The 27,593-nt window shown below is 33.7% G+C and overlaps 3 protein-coding genes across 3 annotated transcripts; 2 read left to right on the forward strand and 1 right to left on the reverse strand.

The window, feature by feature from the left end:
* The first annotated feature begins 14,905 nt into the window (after positions 1 to 14,905).
* Positions 14,906 to 16,388, forward strand: LOC115725545 (uncharacterized). The gene is made up of 3 exons (XM_030655103.2): positions 14,906 to 15,259; positions 15,730 to 15,947; positions 16,077 to 16,388. The coding sequence occupies exons 1-3, from the start codon at positions 15,149 to 15,151 to the stop codon at positions 16,201 to 16,203; spliced, it is 456 nt and encodes a 151-aa protein (XP_030510963.1). The 5' UTR covers positions 14,906 to 15,148; the 3' UTR covers positions 16,204 to 16,388.
* Positions 16,389 to 16,399: 11 nt separating this feature from the next.
* LOC115725543 (uncharacterized) lies at positions 16,400 to 24,222 on the reverse strand. The gene is made up of 13 exons (XM_030655100.2): positions 23,873 to 24,222; positions 23,578 to 23,721; positions 23,331 to 23,428; positions 20,364 to 20,557; positions 20,049 to 20,227; positions 19,101 to 19,442; positions 18,866 to 18,930; positions 18,553 to 18,601; positions 18,309 to 18,465; positions 17,816 to 17,900; positions 17,658 to 17,727; positions 17,012 to 17,152; positions 16,400 to 16,922 (listed from the first exon to the last, which is right to left on the reverse strand). Exons 2-13 carry the CDS (start codon positions 23,638 to 23,640, stop codon positions 16,590 to 16,592), a joined length of 1,776 nt encoding a protein of 591 aa, XP_030510960.1. The 5' UTR covers positions 23,641 to 23,721; positions 23,873 to 24,222; the 3' UTR covers positions 16,400 to 16,589.
* A 452-nt stretch (positions 24,223 to 24,674) lies between these two features.
* Positions 24,675 to 26,948, forward strand: LOC115725544 (elongator complex protein 6). The gene is made up of 5 exons (XM_030655102.2): positions 24,675 to 24,887; positions 25,662 to 25,734; positions 25,959 to 26,164; positions 26,253 to 26,399; positions 26,650 to 26,948. Exons 1-5 carry the CDS (start codon positions 24,675 to 24,677, stop codon positions 26,767 to 26,769), a joined length of 759 nt encoding a protein of 252 aa, XP_030510962.1. The 3' UTR covers positions 26,770 to 26,948.
* Positions 26,949 to 27,593: the final 645 nt, after the last annotated feature.

Here is a 27,593-nt window from a genome sequence, read left to right on the forward strand (position 1 = left end):
CATGGAATCTGCCCCTATTTATAGGAATATAGGCTGACAGTTACCCTTTTTTAGGACTGATTCAAATACAACTGCTCATGAAGCGTGGATAATCCTCACGTTTCATTTAATCACATATGGAATAATATCTTATAACTACCCAACAACTTTTTAGTTTTTTCCTCTAGACGGTTATTGCTAACGTGGAAGGTTACATCTCACTTGATATGAGTTTTCTTCCTTGTCCATCTTAAGAAAAAAAATGCTAAGTGTTGGGAAGTAGTTCATCTCGTCATATTCTTTTATCGACTCTAGCAATGTAAGGTGATCTTCTCGCTATGTATAACGCGAAGTAGTTATGTTGTCATATTCATTTTGCTTGAGTGGATGAATATCCCCTTCTTGTTTGTATATTCTGAGGCATGCATATGTCTCGTTAATTTCAGTTCAATAATTATTATCCTTCTCACCTTTGACTATAAAGTTGACGAGTTTTGAACATTATTTACTTAACCTTTATTTAATAATAACGAGTTATTTAATATGTATTTATTGATATAATATTATTATGTCATTCAGAATTGATTCATATTCCTTCTGTTGGACACTTGTCAACTCCTGAAGTACAACCGAATTTTGGTTATAACACTTTTATTGCAGTCTATTGTTCTAAACTAGGATTTAAGTAATAATGACTAACAATTTCTACTACATAACATATGTCAGTCTTTATACACAACATAATATACATTAGGCTCTCGCATGTTTAAGTATAAAAATTTTAATGTCAATATATAAATATTATTATGAAGTATATGAAAATTCCCTTTCAATTAAAAAAGTGTGTATTAAATTAAAATTAAAAATCTTATTTTTCTTTGTTAAAATAAATAATACAAAATTTTGATCCTAAAATAATTAAATTTTTATATGGGTAGATATCATTAGGCTCTTGGTTGTTTAAGTATAAAATTGTACAAATAGGATCATGAACTGATTTTTTATCAAAATAATACTTAATAATAATCTGATCTGCAGATGTTATGACAAAACTTGTTACATTTTCTGTATCTGTTCGTGTTAGAAATTATCTTAAAGTTAGTTATATTAAAAAATAAATTTTTTAAAAATTGAGCTCAAAATCCTATTTTTACTATTTTGGAAAATATAAGATCCATTTTGTCATTTAACAAAAGAGATGATCCAATTGGTTAACTTTTGCAAAACACAAGGTCCAAAATAGTATTTACCCTTTTTATATTTACTTACCACTAATTACTATTTTTTTCTTTTTGGTAAAAATATCAAAAGGTAAGCCAACCTTTAGCTAGTCGCAAATCCAAGAAAAAATATTGTTTAATTTTTGATGGAATGATTGCATTATAAGTGCTTAAAATTTTGATTTTATAACTAAAATATATCTAATAATTTTTTTAGCAATTTAAGTACCTAATATTATTAAAATTATAATTTCCGTCTAATTTCGTCAATACATAGTAAAAAACCGTGTTTTTTCAAATGTCAGTTGTATATACGAAAATATAAAAACTGTAAGCGTTTGCAGCAGCAGAAAGTAATTCTGCTACAACAAAACTGAACAGGCAAAATATAAAATATTTGCAGAAAAATAAATAACTTGACACAAGAGATTTGTACGTGGTATCAGTGTTCTCCCGAACACTCCTAGTCCACGGGGCCACGCCCAGAGAATGAAATCAATTAATGAAGTATCAAAATTACAAAGACAATTGACTTAAACAAGTTTAGACTCCCTCTAAAGTATTGCCGCAATCCTTTGTAATTCACTTTATGAATCTGACTTCTTGAAACACCTTCAAGCCCGAACTCCCTTCGTCTTTGAAGTGTGAGTGCTTACTTCCTCCCGAAGTAAGGCTTTAACAAGTCTTCTCCCGAAGACCAAGTGCTTACTTCCTCCCGAAGTAAGGCTTTATCAAGTCTTCTCCCGAAGACCAATCTCTTGTTCAGTCAAGTAGTTCTTCACAACCTATGGGATAGAGTAAGAACAGAAATAGAACAACTAGAACCTAGGTGAACAACTAGGCTCTCACAAAACAAAGAAACACTCTCTTCTCTCATAAGATAAATGTAGAAAATGAATAATGGAAGAGGTAATTCGAATGGTTGCTCTCTAGGCTCTATTTATAGATCATATAAACCAAAGAGGCAACCACAAGTTCGAATTAGCAGCTGTACAAAAACTTTCCAAAAGAAACACGATCTGCTACATCAGATTCGGATGCTGACGAAGCGGATCCGCCTTAAACGGAAACTTACTAAAATCGGGTCTGATCTTCTTTCAAAGCTAGATTCCTGCCAAAAACAGATTAGATATTCTGATTGTATCAAGATACAATCGAAATTAATAAGGAAAAGGCAATAAACAAAGTTTTCCTAAAAAAGACAACTTTCCAAAAGAGAATTCCTTCTCTTTTGAGAAGTTTTCAACAAAGGAAAGTTCAGCTGAAAGTGCAGCTTTCCAAACAAGGAAAATGGCAACTAATAACCGAATAAAAGAGGTAAGATTTCGAAAATGAATGCATAGCAATCTTACCATAAAAAGGAAAAATTATTTTGTCACCTAACTTGCCAAAAAAGGACTTTACAATCTCCCCCTTTGGCACTTTAGATGAACAAAATAATTTTTACCATAAAGTACCTGCAATGCAAAGTTAGCAAGAGCAAAAGATACTACTCCCCCTGAGTAACACAATCGAATATCACAATAAAAACAAAAGCATGCTAACTTTAAACATTAAGTTCACAAGTACTAACAAACCACAACTCCCCCTAGAAAAAGGGTCCAGAGTTGGGCAACAAACCAAAAAATAAATATCTCTCCCCCTTTTTGTTTATCGGAGTGCCAAAGTAAACAAAGAACAAAAAATAGACTAAAGTTTAATTAAAAAGGGACAAACGAAAAACACTTTAATCTTTGTAGAGTTTAACCAAAGTGGACAGTTGCCTGGACATGCTATGCTGGACATCTGCCATTGTTTCAAGACGAGTGTACACATTCTGAAGTTCAGACTTGACTTCCAGGAGTTCCCGCCGCAGCCAGAGCGTAACTTGCACCAGCAGAAGCAGCACCAGCACCAGCCTTTGGCCGTTTTTGAAACACACCATCAAAGTATTCATAGGGTTGGAATGTAGGTCCAGTGATGGGAGGCTCAAGTGTTTCATGTGCTTGGGCCACATTCTTCTGAGAAGATAAAACCTTATAGATTAGATTTGGAAATACAAGTTTGAAGGTTGGCTTTTTACCTCTTCGGAAGGAGACAATCTGGTTGAGAATATGAGAGGCTAGATCAATGGAAGTTCCAGAAGTGATGCGGTAAAGGAGTGTAGCCACTTCTTGAGACACCACGGTCTTGTTAGAATTTGGAACCCAATTGCTTAGTGCAAACCGCATAAGGGAAGCATGAGCAAAAGTGAGGTGAGTGATTCGAAGACTCTCCCCGGTTTCACTCGAACGAGCACCAGTGAGTTCAGAATGCATCAACTCACGATCCATGGACATCACAGCATTGGATACATTCTCAGGCAATTGCAGAGCCTGAGCAATGTCCTTTTCAAAAACGAGAACCAGTGACCCCTAACATAAACTCTCCTATACAGTCTAGAGTTCTCATTAAGGAAATCATCAGAAGATTAGCATAAAACTCCTTAATAATGTTTGCAATGAATCCAATGAAACCAGTAAGAGTGTTTTCCCATTGATGAAATTGAATGTATTTTACAATACCATAAACACGATGGGCATGCAAATCATAATTCCTCTCACTTTCAAACTTACGGGTTGCATAAAGATTCCAGTCACGCTCATTGTCTCGATAATAAAAAGTAGGACAACGAAAAGAACGGAAGGGATATTACCAGATGTAGGATCTTCCATGGGCTGCTTGCCTTTGGCGACGGCGAGAGGCCTTTCTTTGCGAAGCGAGTTTTGAATGAGGAGGCTCTGGCTCGACTTCTGTGTCTTCACTGTCCTTCTCAGTATGCAGAGATACTGATTTATCTGAAGAGACTTCCATTGGATCCTCTTCTTCTGAACGGGAACTCGAGGAAGCCGAGGGAGGATTAGTCTTGAGTTTCTTCTTGGCTGGAGGAACAGTCTTCTCTCGAGATTGAGAGGCTTGAAGATCTTTCTCAGCCGAGGCTTGCTGGGCTCGAGTTTGAGTTGAAGGGCCTGTTGGAGTGGTGCCAGCCATTGATGCAGCAGGAGGAGGAACAGCCAATGGAGGAGGAGATTCCTTAGAGGATTCAGATGAGGAAGTCCAGGTGCGATAGGGCCTTACCGATTTGCGAGCAACTTGCTTGGGTGGACGTTTTGGCTTCACGGCTTGAGATTCACGCTGGGGAAGCGATGAATCTCCAGGCTTTGCAACAGCAGGAGGAGGAACTGAGGCAGCAGGGGGTGCACTAGAAGGAGTTGGAACGGTTTCTTCTAATTTTTTAGTGTGCCCTAGATTCTTGGTTCTCACCATTTTGGAACTGAAAGAGAAGATGAATAGTGACAGACAAAGAACAAGAAAGAAGGTTCGGGTAGGTGGTGAAATAAGTGTTAAAATTTGGTTTATATAACCTTGGAATCAAAACAAGAAAAAGGAAACCAATTTTGAAAATTCAAATGGTAACCGCCAGCCCATGAACCAAAAGAGGAAACCGCCCACTTCTCAACTCCTTTCCCCTTTTTTTTAAAAAAAAAAAATAAAAGGAAACTAGAAATGCCAACAAATTTTTCCAAAAATAAATCAATCTTTCAAGAACAAAAGGCACATTACCATATAAAGATTAATCTTTACTTGGAAAAATATCATAATAAATCAAAGAAAGAATGAATGTTGATGCTTACCATTTAAGCACAAGATTTTCTTAACCCATGAAGCAAGTCACACGCCTCCCTCCTTTTTTTTTTTTATTTAAATTAAAACCAAAAATAAAATATAATGTGTACAATAAATATATGTGATTCGAACCAAGCAAAAGAAATCAAATATCATTGACAATTGACAAACTAAATTACATGTTATGCTTTTAAGGAAAATAACTAATTAGTATCTCATGAAATAATCATACTTAATTGATGTTGAGGAAAAAGATATGCATGTTACTGAAAATTGTGAACCAGGATTATCAATTTAATTTTAATAGAGGAGACTTACAGATTTGAACACACCTGTCAGACATAAGTGTGTGCAGTGAAAATAGGATCATTGTCCTTGGCAAGATTTTTCATTTTCGCCTTTTTCAATTTGATCCCGCAACTGGATGTTTTCACACCATACTGAAGGTAGCCCTTTTCTATGGTAGTGCATCCTCATCATAGTTGCTAATTACAATGTTCCAGCTTACTCATCAGATGGCTTTCACACCTCAGTATGGGTAGCTCTATTCCAGCAAGGGGCCTGACAAGACTGAAACAAAAATTGCTCAACTCTGTATAAGTACATTATTTAATCCTAGACACACATAAAGAGTAACATGAACCTCTTAGCACAACATCACAAAGTATGATCAGACTGAGATCCTAACTAATTATAAACCAAAAGCATAAACATGATTTGTCAAAATACAATGATAGACGATTAAGAGCTAGAGATAAATCACATAACACTATTGTACAAGAATTATGAACAGATAAAATTAAACAATGCAAACTCCCAAAGACTTTCTGAGGGAGTCAAAGCGACTTGCATCTAGGGCCTTTGTGAAAATATCAGCTAATTGTTTTTCAGTATCAACATATTCTAATTGCAATGATTTATTTTCAACAAGTTCCCTGATAAAGTGGTGTCTTATGTCAATGTGCTTTGTTCTAGAATGTTGAACAGGATTTTTGGAAATATTTATGGCACTAGTATTGTCACAAAAAATAGTCAAAACACCCAATTCAAACCCATAATCAATCAACATTTGTTTCAACCACAATAGTTGAGTACAACAACTGCCAACAGCGATGTACTCAGCTTCGGCAGTGGATAAGGAGATGGAATTCTGTTTCTTGCTATGCCAAGATACTAGATTATTCCCAAGAAAGAAACACCCTCCACTTGTGCTCTTTCGATCATCAGCATTTCCTGCCCAATCCGCATCACTAAAACAAGCAAGATTTGAATTGGTATCTTTCGAGTACCAAATTCCATAATCGGGAGTGCTATTAACATATCTAATAATCCTTTTTACGAGTGATACATGAGATTCCATAGGATTACTTTGATATCTAGCACACACTCCCACCTTGTATGTGAGATATCAGGACGACTAGCAGTTAAATACAAAAGACTTCCAATCATGCTACGATAGAGTGTAGTGTCTACCTTTACTCCATTCTCATCTTTTGTTAATTTCAGTGTGGTGCTCATAGGAGTACTTACCTGCTTAGCCGATTCAAGGCCAAATTTCTTGACAAGGTTCTTAGCATACTTGCTTTGAGATACAAATGTACCTCCTTCCATTTGTCTCACTTGAAGACCCAGAAAGAAATTAAGCTCACCAACCATGCTCATTTCAAATTCACTTTTCATTTGATCAACAAATACCTGCACTTCATGGTTAGATGTAGAACCAAAAACTATATCATCAGCATAAATTTGAGCAATGATAAAATCAGATTTTATATGTTTGATGAAAAGAGTTTTATCCACACTACCTCTGTGATATCCATGAGAAAGTAAAAATTGAGTCAACCTTTCATACCAAGCTCGAGGAGCTTGTTTCAGACCATACAAAGCTTTTTCAAGTTTGTATACATGGTCTGGAAATTGAGGATCTTCGAATCCTTTTGGTTGCTCAACATAAACTTCCTCATTCAAAATACAATTTAGGAAGGCAGATTTCACATCCATTTGAAACAATTTAATATTCAGAATACACGCAATACACAAAAGTAAACGAATTGATTCTAATCTTGCAACAGGAGCAAAAGTTTCATCAAAATCAATACCTTCTACCTGTGTGTACCCTTGTGCCACCAAACGAGCCTTGTTTCTCACAATTGTACCGAACTCATCACTTTTATTTTTAAACAACCACTTTGTTCCAATAACATTTATACCTTTTGGTCTTCGGACCAAAATCCATACCTTGTTGCGAACAAATTGGTTGAGTTCCTCTTGCATTGCATTGAGCCATTCCTAAAAGGTCATGGCTTCCTTCACATTTTTCGGTTCATATTGAGAAACAAAGCAAAGAAAGCTGATTAAGTTAATATACCTTCTGCGAGTTACCATGCTTTCTTCAGGATTTCCAAGGATGAGATCTTTTGGATGATTCAGTTTGACTCTAGTGCTTGGTTCTTTAGTTTCAGTTGCAGCAGCAGATTCGTCATTTGCAGCATCAACAATGGGTTCTGCTGCATCAGGATCTGCTGTTGCAACTTCTGGAGGAGTATCCATGAGACTATCTATCTTGGCTTCTGTGGAAAACTCTGAAAAATCTCTAAAATCATCAACAACCACATTAGCTGATTCCAAAACAGTTTGAGTTCTCATGTTATAAACACGATAAGCTCTACTGTTTAAGGAATATCCAATAAACACACCAACATCACTTTTAGCATCAAATTTACCAATATGCTCACGATCTCTATAGACATAACACACACATCCAAAAACATGAAAATGACTTACATTGGGGCGCTTACCTTTCCAGATTTCATAAGATGTTTTTGAGGTACCTGGACGAATAAACACTCTGTTTATTATGTAGCAAGCTGTGTTAATAGCTTCAGCCCATAAGCGCTTTGTCAACTTATTGCTATTTAACATTACTCTTGCCATTTCCGGCAATGTTCGATTCTTCCTCTCAACAACTCCATTTTGTTGAGGAGTTTTGGGAGCTGAAAATTCATGAGTTATACCTGTAGACTTGCAGAAATCATCATACACAGAATTTTCAAACTCCTTACCATGATCACTTCGAATTCGAACAATTTTCCCAATATTACAACCTTTCTCAACTCTTAATCTCAGACAAAGAGTTTTAAAGGCATCAAAAGTGTCAGATTTTTCTCTTAAGAAATCTACCCAAGTAAAACGAGAGAAATCATCAACACACACAAAGATATATCGTTTACCATTCAGACTTTCAACTTGGATTGGACCCATAAGATCCATGTGAAGCAATTCCAATACCTTTGAGGTATTGATATCAGACACAGGCTTGTGAGTGATTTTTAATTGCTTCCCAAGTTGACACGGTTTACACTTACCTTCACTTTCCTTACCAAGCTTGGGAAGACCTCGAACAATACCTGCATTTGACAATTTTTTCAGGTTTTTAAAATTAATATGCCCAAGCTTGGCATGCCACAGATCTGTGGTGTTGTTGATAGCTGAATGACAAGTAAACACAGGGGTTAGAGTGTAACAGTTATCATTGGATCGAAATCCTTGCAAGATACATTCATTGTCATCATTCAGAACATAACAATGATCACTATCAAAAGAAACAGTAAACCCTTGATCACAGATTTGACTGATGCTAAGTAAATTAGCCCTCAGTCCTTCAACTAACATCACATTTTTCAGTCTAGGTAACCCTTCAAAATTTAGAGTTCTCATACCAACAACTTTTCCAGATAGGCCATTACCAAAAGTGACTTCTCCACATAGCATAGGCCGAATGTTAGTCAAAAAATCCTTGTCGCCTGTCATATGTCTAGAGCAACCACTGTCAAAATACCACATTTGAGATGCAGCAGTTTTATCAGAAAAACCAGCTAGACACTTCTTTTTCACCCATATTTGTTTCAAACCTTTATGTTTCTTTTGAGATTTTTTCAAATTATCAAAATAATTAGTTTTAAACAGATTGTTCAACGTGAAACATTTAGGTCTGATATGTCCTTTTCTACCACAAAAATGACAAATGGGAACAAATCTTTTTACCTGAGATCTTACCCTTTTCGAAAATCCTGGAGATTTTGCAGCATCAGAAGCTGTTCTTGCTGCCACAGGCTGTGAAACTGTTACGGCAGAGTTTGTAGCCTCAAGGTGCTTTGTTGGAACACTAGATTTTACAAACTTCGTGACTCTAGAACTTTCCATTCCATTAGAACCAAGACCTGCGAAACCTCTCTGACCTGCATTCTGAGCTTTTTCAAAAATAGAAGATCCAGGATTAAGCATTTGAACATTTTTCTTAAAGTCTTCAAGTTCCTTCTTTAATAGAGAGATTTTTTTATTTTTATCACAAAAACTTGTCTCATATTCTTTTATTTTCAAATTACACATTTCAATCTGATGAGACAATTTTTTATTCAATTTATTCAACTCTCTATTTTCAGAAGCAACCTGAATCCATTTTTCATACATGACTTTGTATGATTCAGCAAGAGATTCTTCACAGATTTCAGACTCATCTGAATCTGATTCCTCTTGTTTGGTGGTATTATTCAGACATACCAATCTATCTTCCACCTGTGAATCACACAACACATTAGTCATAACAGAGGTTAGGGCAACATTTTCAGCAATATCTTCATCACTTTCGGTTTCATCATCACTCCAAGTGACATTGAAACTTTTCTTATTCTTTTTCAAAGTGTTTGCACACTCAGCTTGAATATGCCCAAAACCTTCACATTCCCTGCACTGAATTCCCTTTTTGTTAGAGACAGATGGTTTAATGAAAGTATTACCTTTTGAACCTTTTGAAATATTCTTTTTATTTCCCATCTTTTTCATATATTTCTAAAAATTCTTAGTTAATAAAGCAATCTCATCATCGCATTCACTATCAGAATTTTTATTATCAGCAACTTTCAAAGCAATACTTTTACCTTTATCAGCAATGGACTTGGGTTTGTCCTTTTGTTTAATCTGTTGATTTAATTCAAAAGTACGTAAGGAACCCATCAATTCTTCCACTTTCATAGTGCTAAAATATTTAGCTTCCTCCATTGCCAAAAGTTTAGTATCAAACCTTTCTGGAAGAACTCTAACAATTTTTCTCACAAGAACAGAATCATCAAGCTTTTCTCCAAGAGCAAAATATTCATTAGCAATGTCAGATAATTTTTCATAGAATTCAGTTAAAGTTTCATTATCAGACATTCTAAGCTCATCAAATTTAGTTTGAAGCATGATGAATCTAGATCTTTTCACATCAAAAGTTCCTTCAAACTGAGTTTGAAGAATCTCCCAAGCTTCCTTAGCAGAAACACAAGATGATATAAGTTTAATGTAACCCTCACCTACACCATTAAAGATAGCATGCAAAGCTTTGCTATTGTAGGCAGATAGTTTATCATCTTCAATAGACCATTCCAGTTCAGATTTTATAATAGTATTACCTGAAGAATCTGTCTCAACTGGAGGAGACCAACCTGATAGAACCATTCTCCATGCCTTCTCATCTTGAGATTTGATGAAGGCCCTCATTCTAACTTTCCAATAAGGATAGTTAGAGTCATTAAGCAATGGTGGTCTAGAAATAGAACTTCCTTCTGCAAAAAATGATATTCTAACAAAAACGTTATAGGACCACACTAAGAGTTTAGTGTCCCGCTCTGATACCAATTAAAAAACCGTGTTTTTGCAAATGTCAGTTGTATATACGAAAATATAAAAACTGTAAGCGTTTGCAGCAGCAGAAAGTAGAAGTAATTTCGCTACAAAGAAACCGAACAGGCAGAATATAAAATATTTGCAGAAAAATAAATAACTTGACACAAGAGATTTGTACGTGGTATCAGTGTTCTCCCGAACACTCCTAGTCCACGGGGCCACGCCCAGAGAATGAAATCAATTAATAAAGTATCAAAATTACAAAGATAATTGACTTAAACAAGTTTAGACTCCCTCTAAAGTATTGCCGCAATCCTTTGTAATTCACTTTATGAATCTGACTTCTTGAAACACCTTCAAGCCCGAACTCCCTTCGTCTTTGAAGTGTGAGTGCTTACTTCCTCCCGAAGTAAGGCTTTAACAAGTCTTCTCCCGAAGACCAAGTGCTTACTTCCTCCCGAAGTAAGGCTTTATCAAGTCTTCTCCCGAAGACCAATCTCTTGTTCAGTCAAGTAGTTCTTCACAACCTCTAGGATAGAGTAAGAACAGAAATAGAACAACTAGAACCTAGGTGAACAACTAGGCTCTCACAAAACAAAGAAACACTCTCTTCTCTCATAAGATAAATGTAGAAAATGAATAATGGAAGAGGTAATTCGAATGGTTGCTCTCTAGGCTCTATTTATAGATCATAGAAACCAAAGAGGCAACCACAAGTTCGAATTAGCAGCTGTACAAAAACTTTCCAAAAGAAACACGATCTGCTACATCAGATTCGGATGCTGACGAAGCAGATACGCCTTAAACGGGAAACTTACTAAAATCGGGTCCGATCTTCTTTCAAAGCTAGATTCCTGGCAAAAACAGATTAGATATTCTGATTGTATCAAGATACAATCGAAATTAATAAGGAAAAGGCAATAAACAAAGTTTCCCTAAAAAAGACAACTTTCCAAAAGAGAATTCCTTCTCTTTTGAGAAGTTTTCAACAAAGGAAAGTTCAGCTGAAAGTGCAGCTTTCCAAACAAGGAAAATGGCAACTAATAACCGAATAAAAGAGGTAAGATTTCGAAAATGAATGCATAGCAATCTTACCATAAAAAGGAAAAATTATTTTGTCACCTAACTTGCCAAAAAAGGACTTTACACATAGTATTAATATCTTAAACATGACATATGTAAAATCTAAATTCTTAATCATTAAGTATGGACGCAAATATATAATATCAATTACATCAAAATTTAGGACACTGTTGAAATTGGAAGAAGTTGAAGAATATCAACTTTTTTTATACATTAATCAAATTTACCTCTAAATAAAATCTAATTCAAATATACATTTTTCCATGAGTATTGTGCCTAAATTATCTTCACACACTCACGTAACTAAAACATAATTACAAACATAATAAATTTGTGTTCTTTTGTAGATGGATGTGTAGGTTTATGGGAAAATTGGGGTAAAATTTTAATTTTAGAATAATAAAAATTATCGTGAAGTGATAGAGGTAAAATTAGTATTATTATTGAAAAAAGAGATAAACATAATAGATTTTGAAAGAGAAGAAAAATTAAAAACATTAAATTAAAAAAGAGGAAATTACACTTATTATGGGATTTTAAAAGTTTTTATGATAAATATGGTACATTTAAGTTTGACCAATTATATGATATTTTTTTGTTTTTAGGTCTTTTTATGGTATTTGATATGCCATATATATGTAATTAGGTTTTCAAATCCCATATTTAATGTTTTTATTTGTTTAGGAAGTTTTATTTGTCATTGATGCTGGAAAAGTCACTGGAGTTTGCTGCCGGTGTTGGAAAAGTCGCCGGAGTAGCGGTCGGTGCTAGAAAATTCGTCGGAATTGACATTGTAGCCGGAAAAATCACTGAAAAAATCATCAAGAAACCGGTTTCTAAGTGATTTTTCCGTTGACAATGCCAATTCTGACGACTATTCTGACGCTAGCAGCTACTCCAACGACTTTTCCGGCACCGACAAAAAACTTCGAAAAAGTCATCAGAATTGGCATAGTCGCTGGAAAAATTACCAAGAAACTGGTTTCTGATTTCTTTATGAAGAAACCAGTTTTTTAGTGATTTTTCCGGTGATTTTCTGACGACAATGACGATTTTGACGACTTTTCTGGTGTTGGTAGCAACTCTGACGACTAATACACCGGCAGCTACTCCGATGATTTTTTCAGTACCGACAATAAATTCTGGGAAATTCGTCGAAATTGGCATTGTCGTCGGAAAAATTACCGGAGAAATCACTAAGAAACTAGTTTTTTTCTTCATCAAGAAACCAATTTCTTGATGAAGAAACCAGTTTCTTGGTAATTTTTTTTGTATTTTTTTCTCTATTTGGTTGATTGATGAAACTGGTTTCAATTATTTTCAGTGTATATCATTTTTGTTTCTTGATGAAAAAATCACTTTCTTGGTGATTTTTCTAGTGATTTTGCTGGCGACAATGCCAATTCTAACCACTTTTTTGACGCCCGCAATAACTCCAGCGATTTTTCCGACAACGACAACTACTCTGACGAATTTTCCGGCAATGACATCAAACTCTAGAATAGTCGTCGGACTTGGCATTGTCATCGGTAAAATTACCGAAAAAATCACCAAGAAACCAGTTTGCAAGAAATCGGTTTCCTCATCAAGAAACTAGTTTCTTGGTGACTTTTCCAGCGACAATGCTAATTCAGACGACTTTTTCAGCGGCAGCAGCAACTCCGGCGACTTTTTCGGCACCGGCAGCTACTTCGACGACTTTTCCGGTGCTGGCAGTAAACTCCGGTGACTTTTCCAGCACGAGTGACAATTTCGGCGATCATTATAATTTTATTTATTTTATTTTTTTAAAAAAATAAATATGAAGGGAATTTTAATATTTTTTATGGTAATTTAATTAAGTTTTTATTTTTTTATGAATTTTAAATTTAGATTTCTTTTTATATTTTATATGGTTTTTTTTTTTAGAAAAAAAAAACCATATTTTTAGTTTGATTGGTTAGATAATGTTATATTTAGTGACATTTACTTTTTATGCCATATTTATCATAACCTTAATAATTTTTCCAATATTTTTGAAAATAACCCATTAAAAAAAGTAGGGTAAATGGCGGCAAAACCCCCAAAACTTTTATTTTGGTTTCACTTAACCCCCACAACCCAAATTTCTGCGGGTAAACCCCCAAAACCACTATTCTGTTAGCAATTTAACACTTATGTTCAAATTTAGCTGTTAAGTGCCAGATTTCATTGTCCACGTGGACACAATATACACGTGGCACAATTTAATTGGCCCACGTAAATAATTATATTAAAAAAATTAAAAAAATAAAATAAAAATAATTTAAAATTAAAAAAAATTATAAATAAAAAAATAATTTTTTTTTCCTTTCTTTCTTTTTCTTTCTTTATTTTTTCTTTTCTTTCTTTTTCTTTTCCTCTACGATACTCTCTCTCTCTCTTCTCCGTGGGAAGCATCTAGCCGGTTCCCCAAGCACGGTTCCGACGAGACCCGCGGCAAAGCCGACCGTAGCAACACGGTTCCTTTGTAGACGAAGGTTCCTAGCTGGTTCCCCAAGCTGTAAGCGCCCGGTTCGAACATGTGGCTACTTGGGCAATCGACGAAAATGGCAGGGAGACTAGACGAGGAAGATCCCAGGGTTGGGCGATTCAATTGAAGAAGAAGAAGAAGAATGGGAAGAAGAGAGAGAAAGTCGATACAGAGAGAAAGGATCTGGGATTTTTTGGATCTGAGATTTTTTGTTTCAATCTGGGTTTGTTACTTTGTTTGGATTTGAGATGCATGTATTTGTTTGTTTGAGTTTATGTGATGGGTTTGTTTAATTTTCTTTTAGGTATTTCAGATCTGGGTTTGGAGCTTTAGATCTGGGTTTAGATGCTTCACACGGAGAAGAGAGAGAGAGAGAGTATCGTACAGGAAAAGAAAAAGAAAGAAAAGAAAAAAAAAAAAGAAAGAAAAGAAAGAAAAAGAAAGAAAGGAAAAAAAAAGAAAAAAAAAATCATTTTTTTATTTATAATTATTTTTTAATTTTAAATTAATTTTATTTTATTTTTTTAATATAATTATTTACGTGGGCCAATTAAATTGTGCCACGTGTATATTGTGTCCACGTGGACAATGAAACCTGGCACTTAACAGCTAAATTTGAACAGAAGTGTTAAATTGTTAACAGAATAGTGGTTTTGGGGGTTTACCCGCAGAAATTTGGGTTGTAGGAGTTAAGTGAAACCAAAATTAAAATTTTAGGGGTTTTGCCGCCATTTACTCAATATAGTAATAAATCTAGAGGAAAATTATAATTTTACTAAAATTTAGTATTTATACGGCTAAAACAGATCATTAGGTCGAAGCTTACCAACTTAGTACCTTTTTTACCATACACGAAAACAGTTTTAGTATTTAACCGTAAAATAAATCCAAATTTTGGATATTTTAACACATTTTTATGTTTGGTGAAGTTTGTAAGTTTTATCATTATTTGAAAAATTGAATAAGATGAAGTAGAAGGGCAGTGGACACTGCACATTATCTTCAAATGTCTGGTTTTAGCACAACAAGAAACCTTCCTCTTTAGCTCAGAGAGAGAGAGTGTAAAATGCCGACCTTAAACCTCTTCACGAATGTCCCAGTCGACGCAGTCGTCGCCTCCGACATTCTCAAGGACGCCACCAAAGCTGTTGCTAAAATCATTGGCAAACCTGAGTCTGTATGCATCTCTCTCTCTCTCTATCTCTCTCTCTCTCTCTCTCTCTCTCTCTCTCTCTCTCATATTATATCTAAATATATATATATCTGTATTCAATTTGGTATGTGCTTTTTGTTGTGACCACGAGCTGTTCGATGAAATGAGCATGCTTCGTTTTAAGTTTGTCTGCAAGTTTCATTTCAATATTCCTTTGTTCTGAACTAAAGATTTTAGGGATGAAAATGAAATAAAACATAATTCTAACTGATTATAGACTTAGAGTGGAATCTCAATTAATTGTAAACAGTCTTTTTGGTTTCTTTTAGTTTGGCAAATTTCACTTTTCCTTGTGAGGCAGAACACTAGAGTAGAACATATTGATAGAATGCTCTCAGATGCATTATTTTGGAGCATAGTTATTTATATCGCCAGCTAAACTGTACAATACAATCATATTTTCTAATTTTTCTCAACACTGTAATCCAAACCAGAGAAGTCAGCTCCAAACACCAAAGCATTCCACATGGCTGTCTAGCAATGAGGGCGCTAGGCTCGGTTCTTTACAGAGGCCAATGTTTGGTTATTTACTTAAAGGTCGAAGTCGAACCAACAGAGTCATGTGCAGTGGTACCATTAGTAGTAGTCCCATTGTTCTTAGTTTCCCTTCTCCTGCTAAGTCAGTCGACCCAACAACATTCCTTCAGATCAGGTCAATTTGCCTACCTCCAAAACAGTACTCCTTTTCCTTTCTGTTCTTGGTTTTGGTTGCTACTTTAACACTTAGTTGGTTTTTGACTCTCTGATCTTTGTTTTTCACTTTTGGGTTCCCGTGAAACAGTGTTTTATTGCTGTCTTTATATTGGTTATCGAACTTCATTGTGCCAGAACTCATCTCCAGATATTTCCAATTCGATAAGGTGGAGGAAGATAAGAAGCAAAGTGTTGATGTTGATGAAGACGTTTAAGTGTGAAACGACAGGACCAAGATTAATGAAGCTAGCAAACCAGACAAACAGAGCAATGAGAATGAGAACAATGACTACGTTACTTTTTATTTCCTTTTCACATTCAAAGGAAAAATTGAAATATCGAACTAAGAATCCAATTTTATGAAAACCACATTGGAATATATTTTTAGTGCGTTTAATAAGTCTTGCTGTAATGAAAAGAAAACTTACAATTGATTGCCAACAAAACCAATCATGATATAAACTAATTAAGCCCCTCCCAAAAAAAAAAAAATTATAAATACACTCTAAATTGGTATTCATAGACTGCCAAGTGTGGTACTACATTTCTGCTCACAAAACGTCTCAAGTTTGATTCCCCAAAGTCAAAAAAGAAAGAAACTCTAAATGATTGTCCAAGCATTTTCATGTAAAGTAGTAGGTTTTTCTGCATGGGGCATGCTTCCAGGCTTAGGAGGTCTTTTCGAAAACAACAATGACCTTCCATCAAATAAACTTGAAAATGCTTGACCTCTTGCCTTGTCACCGTCGGAGGAGTTCTTATGCTCTTTCGAAGCTGGTTTCCTCAGGTTCCTTTCTATGCCACCAAAGTTGAGATTTAGCCTCTTAAACAGTCTTTTTGGTTCACCTTCAGGACTAGGAGTATCTTCTGCTACCTTCACTGTGTTTAGCACTTCCTCAGGATTGTCTAACATTCTCTCCACTGTTTCGTATACCTATACAATCAAATAAAACAAATGTAATTTCACATATTTAAGAACCAATTCTTTACATCAAAATCAGTTTTAAACTTACGAGATTTTACCTGACAAAGATCATCGATTTTCTCCCTCAAAGTGCTCGATTGGCAAACAGTAATTGCATAGTCTTTGCATTCATAAAACAGCTTTGACAAACCACTGTTTATAGATAGAGAAGGCTCCGCAATAACAAAGCCTAAACCCAGCTGAATGTTATAACAACACGTTGTTAGTGACAGCCTATTGTAGACAAAATTCAAAACCTCAACCACGCTAATAAAAAAAAATGAGGAATAATCAAACAAAAATACTAATGAAAGATGAAAATATATAGTGAGGATTTGTCATTGAACTTGCAATTCACAGTATCTCTGCAAAGAAAGTTATCTTTTAGAACTTTTAAAGCCCTCACTTCACTACTGTCTAAAATTATGACACTAACCAGTAGTTGTCAACTTGTCATCATGTCAAATGCTCAAAAACTATTGCTTACTTATGTCTCAGATAAACAGTTAGTCAAGAAATTAAGCCATAATTTGTCAAATGACATTGGTTTAATACAGATTTTTTAGCAAAGTAGAATTGGACAATATTCTTCACAAGGAAAAAGAATGAAAGAGAAAAGGAATTAGCAGTTTATGCAAATTCACTAACTAATTTACTATATTCAATACTTATCAAAATGACAGCGTCAAGAGATAATCAACTTACTAAAGATACAAACAATTGCTCAAAAAGCTCAAAAGGTGGAATTTCCTCCAAAGTGTCCAGAATACCTTCCCTACGGGAGAACCAATAGCTTAGATTATAATATGATAAATGAAAACTAATAATAAACAAAAGTGGAAGCATTAATAATTGCAACTCACACTGCCAAATCCTCATCAAACAATGGTGTTTGTTTGACTGCTGGCACTGGCTTTGATGTTTCCCACAGCTCATGCCATAAATTTCCTATTGAGTAAGCACAAACATTGTTCAACCAAACTTCATACAACATTCACAAGCACGCTAATGTATTTCATAAACTCGTTTCAATTGACTAGATTAAGTGGAATGGCTCAAAATATTGGGATTTCTCTTCTGGAAAAGAAAAAAAAAATGGCCGCCATATTCGGACACCTTAATAATTGTTAGAATTTTCTTGATTAAAATTGGAATCCACCCTTTAAACCTATTATCAGTCTGAAAAAAAAATAGGACATTAAATCAAAGAGTTTAGTTTAAATTCACACACTACTATATGTCGGTAAATATATGGTTGTGTTTTTGGTAACAATGGAGCTTTTCATGAAGAACCACAAATTAGTTTATAAACATGTAAATTAACCTCATATATTTGTACGTATTCATGTTTTATACCTTCTTTTTGCATTCGACTACTTAATTGACCTCTCATAGACAATATGTCCCCATCATTAGAAGGATCTTTGTCTTCAATGATTGGCTCTGCTTCTGTCCAATCAGGAGGAGAGTGCCACCTAACAAAATCTTCCAAAATACAACCAGGATTTGCTGCCTACCAAATCAAATCAAAAGAAATTAGTTCAAATATACAAATAGGAAAATATATGAGATTGCAAAGCATATATATGATAAACTCAACCTTGAAAGCTTGCATGTCAGAGAGGAGTTGAGAACACCCAGCACCAACACTGACCATTAATAAATTTCGATTATTAGAATAAATCTATAGTGATTAAGACACAAACACAGTAATAACCACAGATAAAATTGGAATACAAGGTGCAAAACCTGAAAAATATATTTTAGATTGTTTTATCAGGTAAAACAGGATTAGCATACCCAAGAACAAAAACCTAACTTTCTTTAAAACTAGTGTAAGCTTACAATATCTAATAGCAATATGATATATTAAGTAAAAACAAATTATCTTAAAGTGTGTCTAAAATACAAACCTTCCAGTTCTAAGCACGAATTCCTCTGTTTCTTTAATAAGATCCTCAGTCAGCAAGGGTCCTTCCTGCAGTTAAGGGTGAAGAAAATCTCAATAAAAGAAGTAAGCACAAACAGTATAAATACATATTTCTTTTATGGAATAATTGAATTGTGTCAAAACTTCCTGTGTTAATCCAATTTTTGTTGGAAAATTTGTTACAAATAGTGTCATTGTGGTAAGGTCATTAGTCAAACCTGGGTTATAGGATAGTACATTGGTTCTCCAGTTTCCAACATTGTTAGATCTCCCATTGGGCGATCAGCGCCAAGTCGGAGAACAAGTTCACCAGTATTTAATCTAGCATATAATATAGAACTTGCATGAACATCTTTGAACGTAGCCAACTCTTCTTCATTTATATTGCCTTCTTTAAGGACAAAGTCTAATGATTGAGAGGCAATATCTCGACGTCTTTTTCGTGATACACAGCAATTTATCACTTGAAGTTGCTGAAATAGAAGACATGAATTCAGATCTGGATTATCATCTAGAGGTATGCCAGGTATATATTGTTCCTCAGACCATAGTTTTCTCAGCTGCAACCACAAAATAGAGTAAGGATCTATCGTTAAACCATAAAATTAAGGAATTGATTGTCAAAGTTTTCCATGATAATTTTAATAAAATTGTTGATACATAAATTTCCAGTTAAAAGATTCACCAATATAGAGAATTATATAGTGCCCAACGAAGGATGAATAACCAGTATAAAGAGCTATAGTTTGAGATTAAAAAAAAAAAAACTTAAAGATAGAATTGGATTTGAGTGTAATTGGAATTAATTACACAATTTAGTACATTTATCTCACCGTGCAATTACAATTAACTTTGTAATCCTGAGAAAGAATTAATTACATTATAATTACTAAAAGCTTTCTATATTAAATATTTACTAAAAACATATTATTTTATTTATAATTAATTACTATTTTGCCAAACAACATTAGGAATTTATATTAATTAAATAACACTATTTTAAAATAATGTGATTATACTCATTACTAGATTACTAGATTGTTTCTAGTAGTTACATAACTTATTGCTCTTACTAATTAGATACTAACTTCCAAACACACACCAAGAGTTCTAATATAACAACAACAAAGAGTTTACGAAACTCAAATTAGTAACAATTGACTTACTTCGGCAACAACTCTGCACCAAAATAATGCCATGTTTCGCAGAGTTCTGAAGTTCCCAATAACTTCAGCTAGTTTTACAACGAGGCTTTCAGGTGGTGCACCATGAATTTCTCTAGAAAAAGATGTAATAGTAATTCCATCCGTGCAAGATTTAATATTCCGTTTGAGAAACACTTCATCTGTAAACATTTTGCATATATGAAAATATAAATGGAACATCACATTATATAAGTCATAAATTAGACACAAAGTTATATCCATATAATCCAACAGTGTAATTATATTCAATGATCATGTTACTAAAATTATGCCTACCTCCACCAAAGAGCGACCTAATTAAAGACAAAACCTTGGCATTGTTACCAAACTCAGATGTAAGCTTATCCTCTTTTTCACGTAGTACTAGAGACTTTACTGCTGAGAGACTCAGTCCTGATCTCTCTTTGACAGGTGAAGAACCTCCTGATGAAGCCAACAAATCTTTCATTGATTTCGACTTCTTTCCCATCCTAGATATGATGATACCAAATTGATAGGTAAGAGATTAGTATCATCATCAAAAACACTGGAAAGGCAAATTCATGCATCCTGCTATGTATTTTAGGGAATACATTTATTAACATGACAATTATAATGAATTCAACTGCCACTTTGTGCAAGACATTTACATGAAAATGGTTATTACAATGTCTACTAATTTAAAGAAGAGTACTAAGGAAACTACTTTTTGTCCTTTTTTTTTTTTTTTGGTTTGGATATTATATAAGAGAATTTTGATTTTATATACTTAAAAAATAAAAAAAATTTATTATTAAACCTAAAACTTAAAACCTAAAAAAACTATACCTTTTTTTTCAAAACCCCAAAAATACCCCCTCACAATTCTCTCTCTGCATCATCTCTCTCTCTATCTCACATCCCAGCCGCCACCCTCACCACCACCTCCATTCTCCGACCTCCGACCCTCACCGCCACCTCCGACCACCCGCACCAACACCCCGACCCAGCCCCACTCTCTCAGACCGCCCAAAATTGCACCCCGAAAGTCGCAGAAAAAAAAAAAAAATTGGTCCTGTCCGATGGTCGGACCATGGGTCCGATGGGGTCCGATTTGAAATCGCAGAAAAAAAAAAAATTGGTCCCGTCCGATGGTCTGACCATGGGTCCGATGGGGTCCGACCATCGGACGGGACCAATTTTTTTTTTCTGCGATTTCAGAGAGAAGAAGAGAGAGTGGGCTTTCGGGGTGCGACTTTTGGGCGGTCCGAGAGAGTGGGGCTGGGTCGGGGTGTTGGTGCGGGTGATCGGAGGTGGCGGTGAGGGTTGGAGGTCAGAGAATGGAAGTCGGAGGTGGTGGTGAGAGTGGCGGCTGGGATGTGAGATAGAGAGAGAGAGAGAGAGATGATGCAGAGAGAGAATTGTGAGGGGTATTTTTGGGGTTTTGAAAAAAAAGTATAGTTTTTGTAGAGTTTAAGTTTTAAGTTTAATAATAAATTTTTTTTATTTTTTTAAGTATATAAAATCAAAATTCCCTTATATAATAAGTAATAATTCAATTTGTGCATTGCTATTGAGATTTTTCCCACAGGATTTAAGGTTATAACAGGTTTTAATCTAAAAAAAATGTGTGAAATTTGTCTTTTATTCCAAAAAAAAAAAAAAAATGGAGATTAAATACTAGCACGGGATTTGAGACAGGATTGTCCCTAGCATTTTTTTACTTGAATAAAAAAATTATTGATTAGGTTGTTTGAGAAAAAAAAAAACTATTTTTTTTTATTAACTTTTAGTAAGAATGCACACGTTATTATTAATTTGTATGTTACAATTTTTTAAGAAAAACGCTTAAAAAAAAGTTTTATTAAAAAAAAAAAAACCTAGGGTCTTAAAACATAGGAATAGGAATCTACATTTCTCTCATGCGATGACTTTGCCGGAACCCGCTCTTGATGGGGTAAGAATTTCCCATTTAAATGGGAAACAGGACGCGAACGAGGATTATGTTTTGTCCCTAAATATTAAAAGAAGCGGGACGTGATCAGACTTCCCGTTCTAACAGGAACTTGTTTAGTATTTTATAATTTATAATTTATGTTTGTACTTTTTAAGTATATTAGTATTATTTTTATAATTTTTAAATTGTGTTTTGAATAATAATTACTTTATTGAATAATAATTAATGTATAATATTTTAATTTTTATGTAGTTTAATATTTTTATTATAAATTTTAATTTTTTATTAGGAGATTCTTTATCGCGTCCTCGCTCCCATTAAGAGATTCTCTGTCCCATCCCCGATAAAAAATAAACGGGAATGTAAATTAAAATTCTTAAGGATTAGAAACAGGACAGTACTCCCAGCTAATTGTCGTTTCGTGTGCAGGAGATTTCCAAACATATAAATTTATATTCTCAAAAAAAATAAAAAACTAAAAAAAAATAATATATATAAAATATCTTACATATTATTTTTTTCATCTACAACTTCACTACTAAAAGTTAAATTTAAAGTTAAATTATTACCAAAAAATATAATTTTAGCATTAATTTTTTGGGGTTTTTTCATTTTTACACTCAAAACAATTTTTTTTTATATTTTTACGGAATTCTACATAGAAACACCTATTGCAACTAGCGCTGCAATCTAAATTACAACAAAAAATCGTACAGAAACCCCTATTGCAACTAGAGTTGCAACCACTTTAGAAACCTAAACCGTAAATTTAAAAAAAAATTAAAAAAATAGTATATGAAGTAATTCTCCTAATTTTTTTCTATTCCAACTACGATACTAAAATTTACTCCAAACAATATTTTTATTATTATATTATTTTATTACACTATCCCACAGTATAATATTATATATATATATAAATATAAAAATTTAATCATAAAACACATTATTTGAATACAACACTATAAACCCACATATATAAGATAGTATTAAGAATTTTATTGGAGCAATTTTAAATATAAAAGTTTAAGTATAAATACATTATTTTAATAGAACACTATAAACCCACCTATATAAGATAGTATTAAGAATTTTATTGGAGCAATTTTATATCAAAACTCCATTATCTAAACAGTCGAAATTTCTCGAATAAATTTTGAAAAAGGAAGCCAAGTAGAAAGTCTTGTCTTGATTAAGGGTTGACTATAAACTCAAAGGTAGTGAACAAATAAATCTTTTTACACAATCTTACTACAACGGTAATCTTAAATGTTAATTGGAAGAAATTTATTAGTGACAATTATAAGATACCAAGAATAATAACTTACTCAACAGCCGTAGCCAATTGTTTTGTAGTAGAGAATGAAGGAATAAGCCCAAGGTTTGCAGCACTTAATCCTTCTGCTGAGGGAATTGTTTCCGCAGCCTAAAGAAATCAAATCTAATTTATCAATGAAACTGAAAATCTTCATATTAAAGCAAATGGGCAATATAATTAACCATATGGGGAAGAGAATTTATACAGAAACTCAATGACAAATAAAAATATGTAAAGAATTGGTTGACATCTCTCACCTTTAGTTCGAGATCATTTTTCATATTAAGCATGTACAAATTCTCATCATAGAAGGGAATCATGGTTGAATTTTCAGGTTTCTCGATGTCTTCGACTCCTTTTCTTCCAATTCCTAATGTTTTGGGTTTTGGCCTTCACTTCAACTGCTTAAATTCATTAAAACTAAAATTAAGAGCCTAAATAATAATAATTAAGTTAATCGCATTTAAAATGCAGAGACAAAAAACTGTGCAACACTCTAATGTGTTTTGAATTCCTTGAAACTACTAAATTAAATTATGTTTTGAGTTTCACCTTTTGATTTTCGAAGTTCTTGATTGTTGTTATCTATATTTTTGTTTTGACGACCAGTCTTCGAAATTAATGGCTGATCATGATGCTCTTGATCGGTCTTCTTGTGTTCCAAAATTATAAATTTTCTTTGATTAATTGTGGCTGTTTTCTTGACTCAACCAATCGAACAATTACAAGAGAACTCTATCGTGCAATCTGAGATACGTATCTCCGCGGTTGAAGAATTAGAAATCTAAGTTCGACGATTAAAAAAAGCTTGCTTATCAATATTATCTGTTTAATTCAATATCTACATATAGGCAAATTCAATTTTCCTATTTAGGAGTTGATTGTGGTTTACCAATTTCATTTCTAAATTAGAAAGTTGGTTAGAAATTTTGTGAAATTTGAGGAGCTGAAAATTAGATTTTTAAAACCAAGAAAAAATTAGATCCTATACTTTTTTAAGTTGGTGTCTCTCATTTTTTTCCGCTGTTTTAGATTCTTTGAGTTTTTATACCCTCTTTTTTAATCACTATACCAATTATACCCCTCCCATTTCACACCCTCTCTATTTCTCCTCTAACCCCAAATCTGCCCTAACTCTGTTTGAAAGCTTAGCCGCCATCTCTACCACCACTGGTTGGAGTCTTCGTCAGCTTCAAAGCTTCGCAACCATCATTTCAGCCATTTTTAACTACTTCAGGGTAATGTATTAGTCGCCATTTTTGATACAAATGTGTATAATTGTGTGGTGGTTTTTTTTTTTTTTTTATTTATTTATATTAAAGAAAGACCGTTCTTATGGGGATAAACAGCTAGAATGGAACATGGAACTCCGTCGACTTTACTGGATGAAGCCGTTGGGTCCATCGCCGGCTGTCTTCTACTCCTCCACGACTCAGTAGAGACCACCGCTGCTTTTCTCCTTCATCACTTCCTCAAGCGCTCTCTCTCTCCTCATTCTTCGAATGCCGTCATTTTCGTCTCTTTCGCTCACCCCTTCTCTCACTACGATCGCATCCTCAGAAAACTCGTACTCTCTCTCTCTCACTTGATATATATAGCTCTATGTATTGTGTTTATTCCTGGCATACATTTTCAATAATTGAAGCGTGTTCTGTAAAATGCTGGAATTTTGTTGGTTCGGAAAATATGACACTGCTAACTAAACAGCCATATGAGTTTTATATACTCGTTTTATTTATTGTTGTTGTTTAGTTGAAGTAACTCGTTCAAGGGTTGAATCAGGTTAGTATATTTGATAATATATCCTTAATTTTAGGGTTTTGTTGATTTGAGTGTCTTGGGGAAAAAGGATTATGGATTATTTGGGGTGTTTGGGAGTGGGATTTTTACACTGAATATAAGTTGTTGAATAAACACAATTGCTTTACGAGCATAAAGCTAGAAATTGCTATTATAGTCAAGTACTAGTATATTCTCAGCAACAAAATAATTTTTTTTTAAAAAAAAAAAAAAAGAGAAGAAGAAGGAGGAATTTTTATGCATGCTTTATATAAGCTTTTATCTAAAAATGAAAAACAATATTAGTGGGGCAAACTTTAATTTGACAAGGGACGATTATGTGCATAAACACGTATCTATATCTTAACTTATAAACATATACATTTGTTTATTGGAGGTTTAGGACACCAACATTACAAATTACGTGAGAAACTTCGAAATTAGCATCTCAACAATCTTCACGTATGCGTGTCATATTACATCTGTGTGTTTGTGTCGGATTTGATTTTTTGTTTTGTATATTTTTATCTGTATTAATATCTGAGTTTGGTCCTCGTACCAGGGTTGCAACTTAGCTGCTCAAAGGGACAATAATAGATTCTTCTTCTTTGACATGCTTAAGTGGGAATGTCCAGGTGAGGAATTCAGGTATAAATAAGCTTTCTCTACCCTTTTAATGCCATAACTCATTGTAGGCTGTTGAATCTTCAAAATGGTAAAGTAGTGGGATCGTCTAAGTATTTAGAAGTTAGAATTAGACTTATGTGAGGAGTCCTGTTATAGGAGAACTTTATTAATGAAACTTCAGTTTTTCTTCTCTAGTTTTCGTTTTTGATGGAACAAATTATTGATTCTTCAGATGAAGCAGAAGAAGCAAAGAGAAGAAGTGCACTTGTTACTCTTTTTGGGAAAATTCAGAAGGTTATAGGTGCCTTACCTCAAGAAAGGAGGAGCTCTGTTACCATTATGATAGATGATATTTCTCTTATGGAGGTGGCTGCAAGAGGATCAATGAATCTTGTCATAGACTTTCTACATTACTGTCACACGTTAACATCTGAACTTGTAAGACATGTCAACCATTGCTCTACCTGTAATAATTTCTCTTTTTTGGGTTATGTTATTAATTCTTTCTTTGCATTTCTCTTCATAGGGTTGTTCTTTAGTTGCGCTAAACCATGAAGATATCTATTCTAGCACCAAGAGGCCAACACTTGTTTTACAATTGGAGTATCTGGCAGGAATTCTGATAAAAGCCGAGCCGTTGACCACTGGGTTGGCCAAAGATGTGCATGGACAGGTAAAATGGAGCTGTAAACTTTTTTATAACAACCTTTTTTGATTTCTTGATGTTGTTGTCATGTAGTAAGTTCACATTTTATGTTTATCAATCAATCCTTGCACAATCTCTATTCTCTATCCCTGTATGAATTTAGCAATTACATAGTGCTAACAGTAACATTTGGTTTTTAGTGCCAAGATTGAATCTAGAGAATATCTGTTAACAATTTATTTGACAAAAGTTTGAATTTGGTCCTTTATTGCTGCAGTTGACAGTTCTGAACAGGGGCACGTATGATGGGGCTGAATCAAAATACAGGGTACATAATTTTCACTTCAAAGTGAAGGAAAATTGTGTAGAGTATTTCATTCCTGGGAGCAGAACTTAAGCAATGCATTTGGTTATATTCATTTGGTTTTGGTTACACACTGGATTTTGGTACTTTTACATTTCAGTAGTGTAACTTTTAACCAAAATGGACTGGTCTATGTTTACGTTTTGGTACTTTCATCACCAAAGAGATTTTTTTTCTAGTCATAAGTAAACACAAGGTTTGATGGTTTTATCTATTAGCGCATATTATCCTATAGGAGACGAAATTATGTTTTAAGATTTAATTTCTCTATATTGTAATTTTCAAAAAAAAAAAAAGATATTAATTTTAATTAATATGTTTAGAATCTCTTGTAGAATTTCAAAAAGGATATTAGATTTTTTTTTTTCAAATGGGGAAAAGATATTAGATTTAAGAGTCACTGTATTATCATTTTGATGTCAATATTTAAAATTTATTGTATTTAAGATTAGTGAGTCAAAGATATAGAATAAACTAATTCCAACTTTACTAATAATTTACTATGAGTTAACTTACACCAAATATAGGATTGTTGAAGATTACAACGTGTTTTTATAAAGGGATTATTTTACAAATACACAAAAACAATAAAAAAATTACAAAAATACAGTTTCATAGAATTTTAAATATTTTTTTAATTTTATTTACAAAAAATACGGGTTCTTTATGTTGTACTCTTGTTAATTTGTTGTTGATTTTTTGTTATTTGTATGCTATTTTTTTGTTGTTGTTTTGGTGTTATTTAAATGTTACTTTTATGTAGTTTTCTTATTGTTTTCGTGTTGTTTTTATAGAAAATCGTAAAAATGTAAAAAAAAAAAATAATAATAATCTATAAACGTTTACAAAAAATGATG

The sequence above is a fragment of the Cannabis sativa genome, chromosome 6 (assembly GCF_029168945.1).
Source record: "Cannabis sativa cultivar Pink pepper isolate KNU-18-1 chromosome 6, ASM2916894v1, whole genome shotgun sequence".
Taxonomy (NCBI): Eukaryota; Viridiplantae; Streptophyta; class Magnoliopsida; order Rosales; family Cannabaceae; genus Cannabis; species Cannabis sativa.

Bases quoted from the DNA above. Each gene is read 5' to 3' on its own strand.
- LOC115725545 (XM_030655103.2), top strand. From the start codon at position 15,149: ATGCCGACCTTAAACCTCTTCACGAATGTCCCAGTCGACGCAGTCGTC. The intron at 15,260-15,729 runs GTATGCATCTCT...AATCCAAACCAG, and splicing joins TCATTGGCAAACCTGAGTCT to AGAAGTCAGCTCCAAACACC. The intron at 15,948-16,076 runs GTCAATTTGCCT...CCCGTGAAACAG, and splicing joins ACAACATTCCTTCAGATCAG to TGTTTTATTGCTGTCTTTAT.
- LOC115725543 (XM_030655100.2), bottom strand. From the start codon at position 23,640: ATGATTCCCTTCTATGATGAGAATTTGTACATGCTTAATATGAAAAAT. The intron at 19,443-20,048 runs GTAAGTCAATTG...TTGTGGTTGCAG, and splicing joins GGTGCAGAGTTGTTGCCGAA to CTGAGAAAACTATGGTCTGA. The intron at 18,931-19,100 runs GTTTGACTAATG...CCTTAACTGCAG, and splicing joins TGTACTATCCTATAACCCAG to GAAGGACCCTTGCTGACTGA.
- LOC115725544 (XM_030655102.2), top strand. From the start codon at position 24,675: ATGGAACATGGAACTCCGTCGACTTTACTGGATGAAGCCGTTGGGTCC. The intron at 24,888-25,661 runs GTACTCTCTCTC...TCCTCGTACCAG, and splicing joins ATCGCATCCTCAGAAAACTC to GGTTGCAACTTAGCTGCTCA. The intron at 26,400-26,649 runs GTAAAATGGAGC...TTATTGCTGCAG, and splicing joins CCAAAGATGTGCATGGACAG to TTGACAGTTCTGAACAGGGG.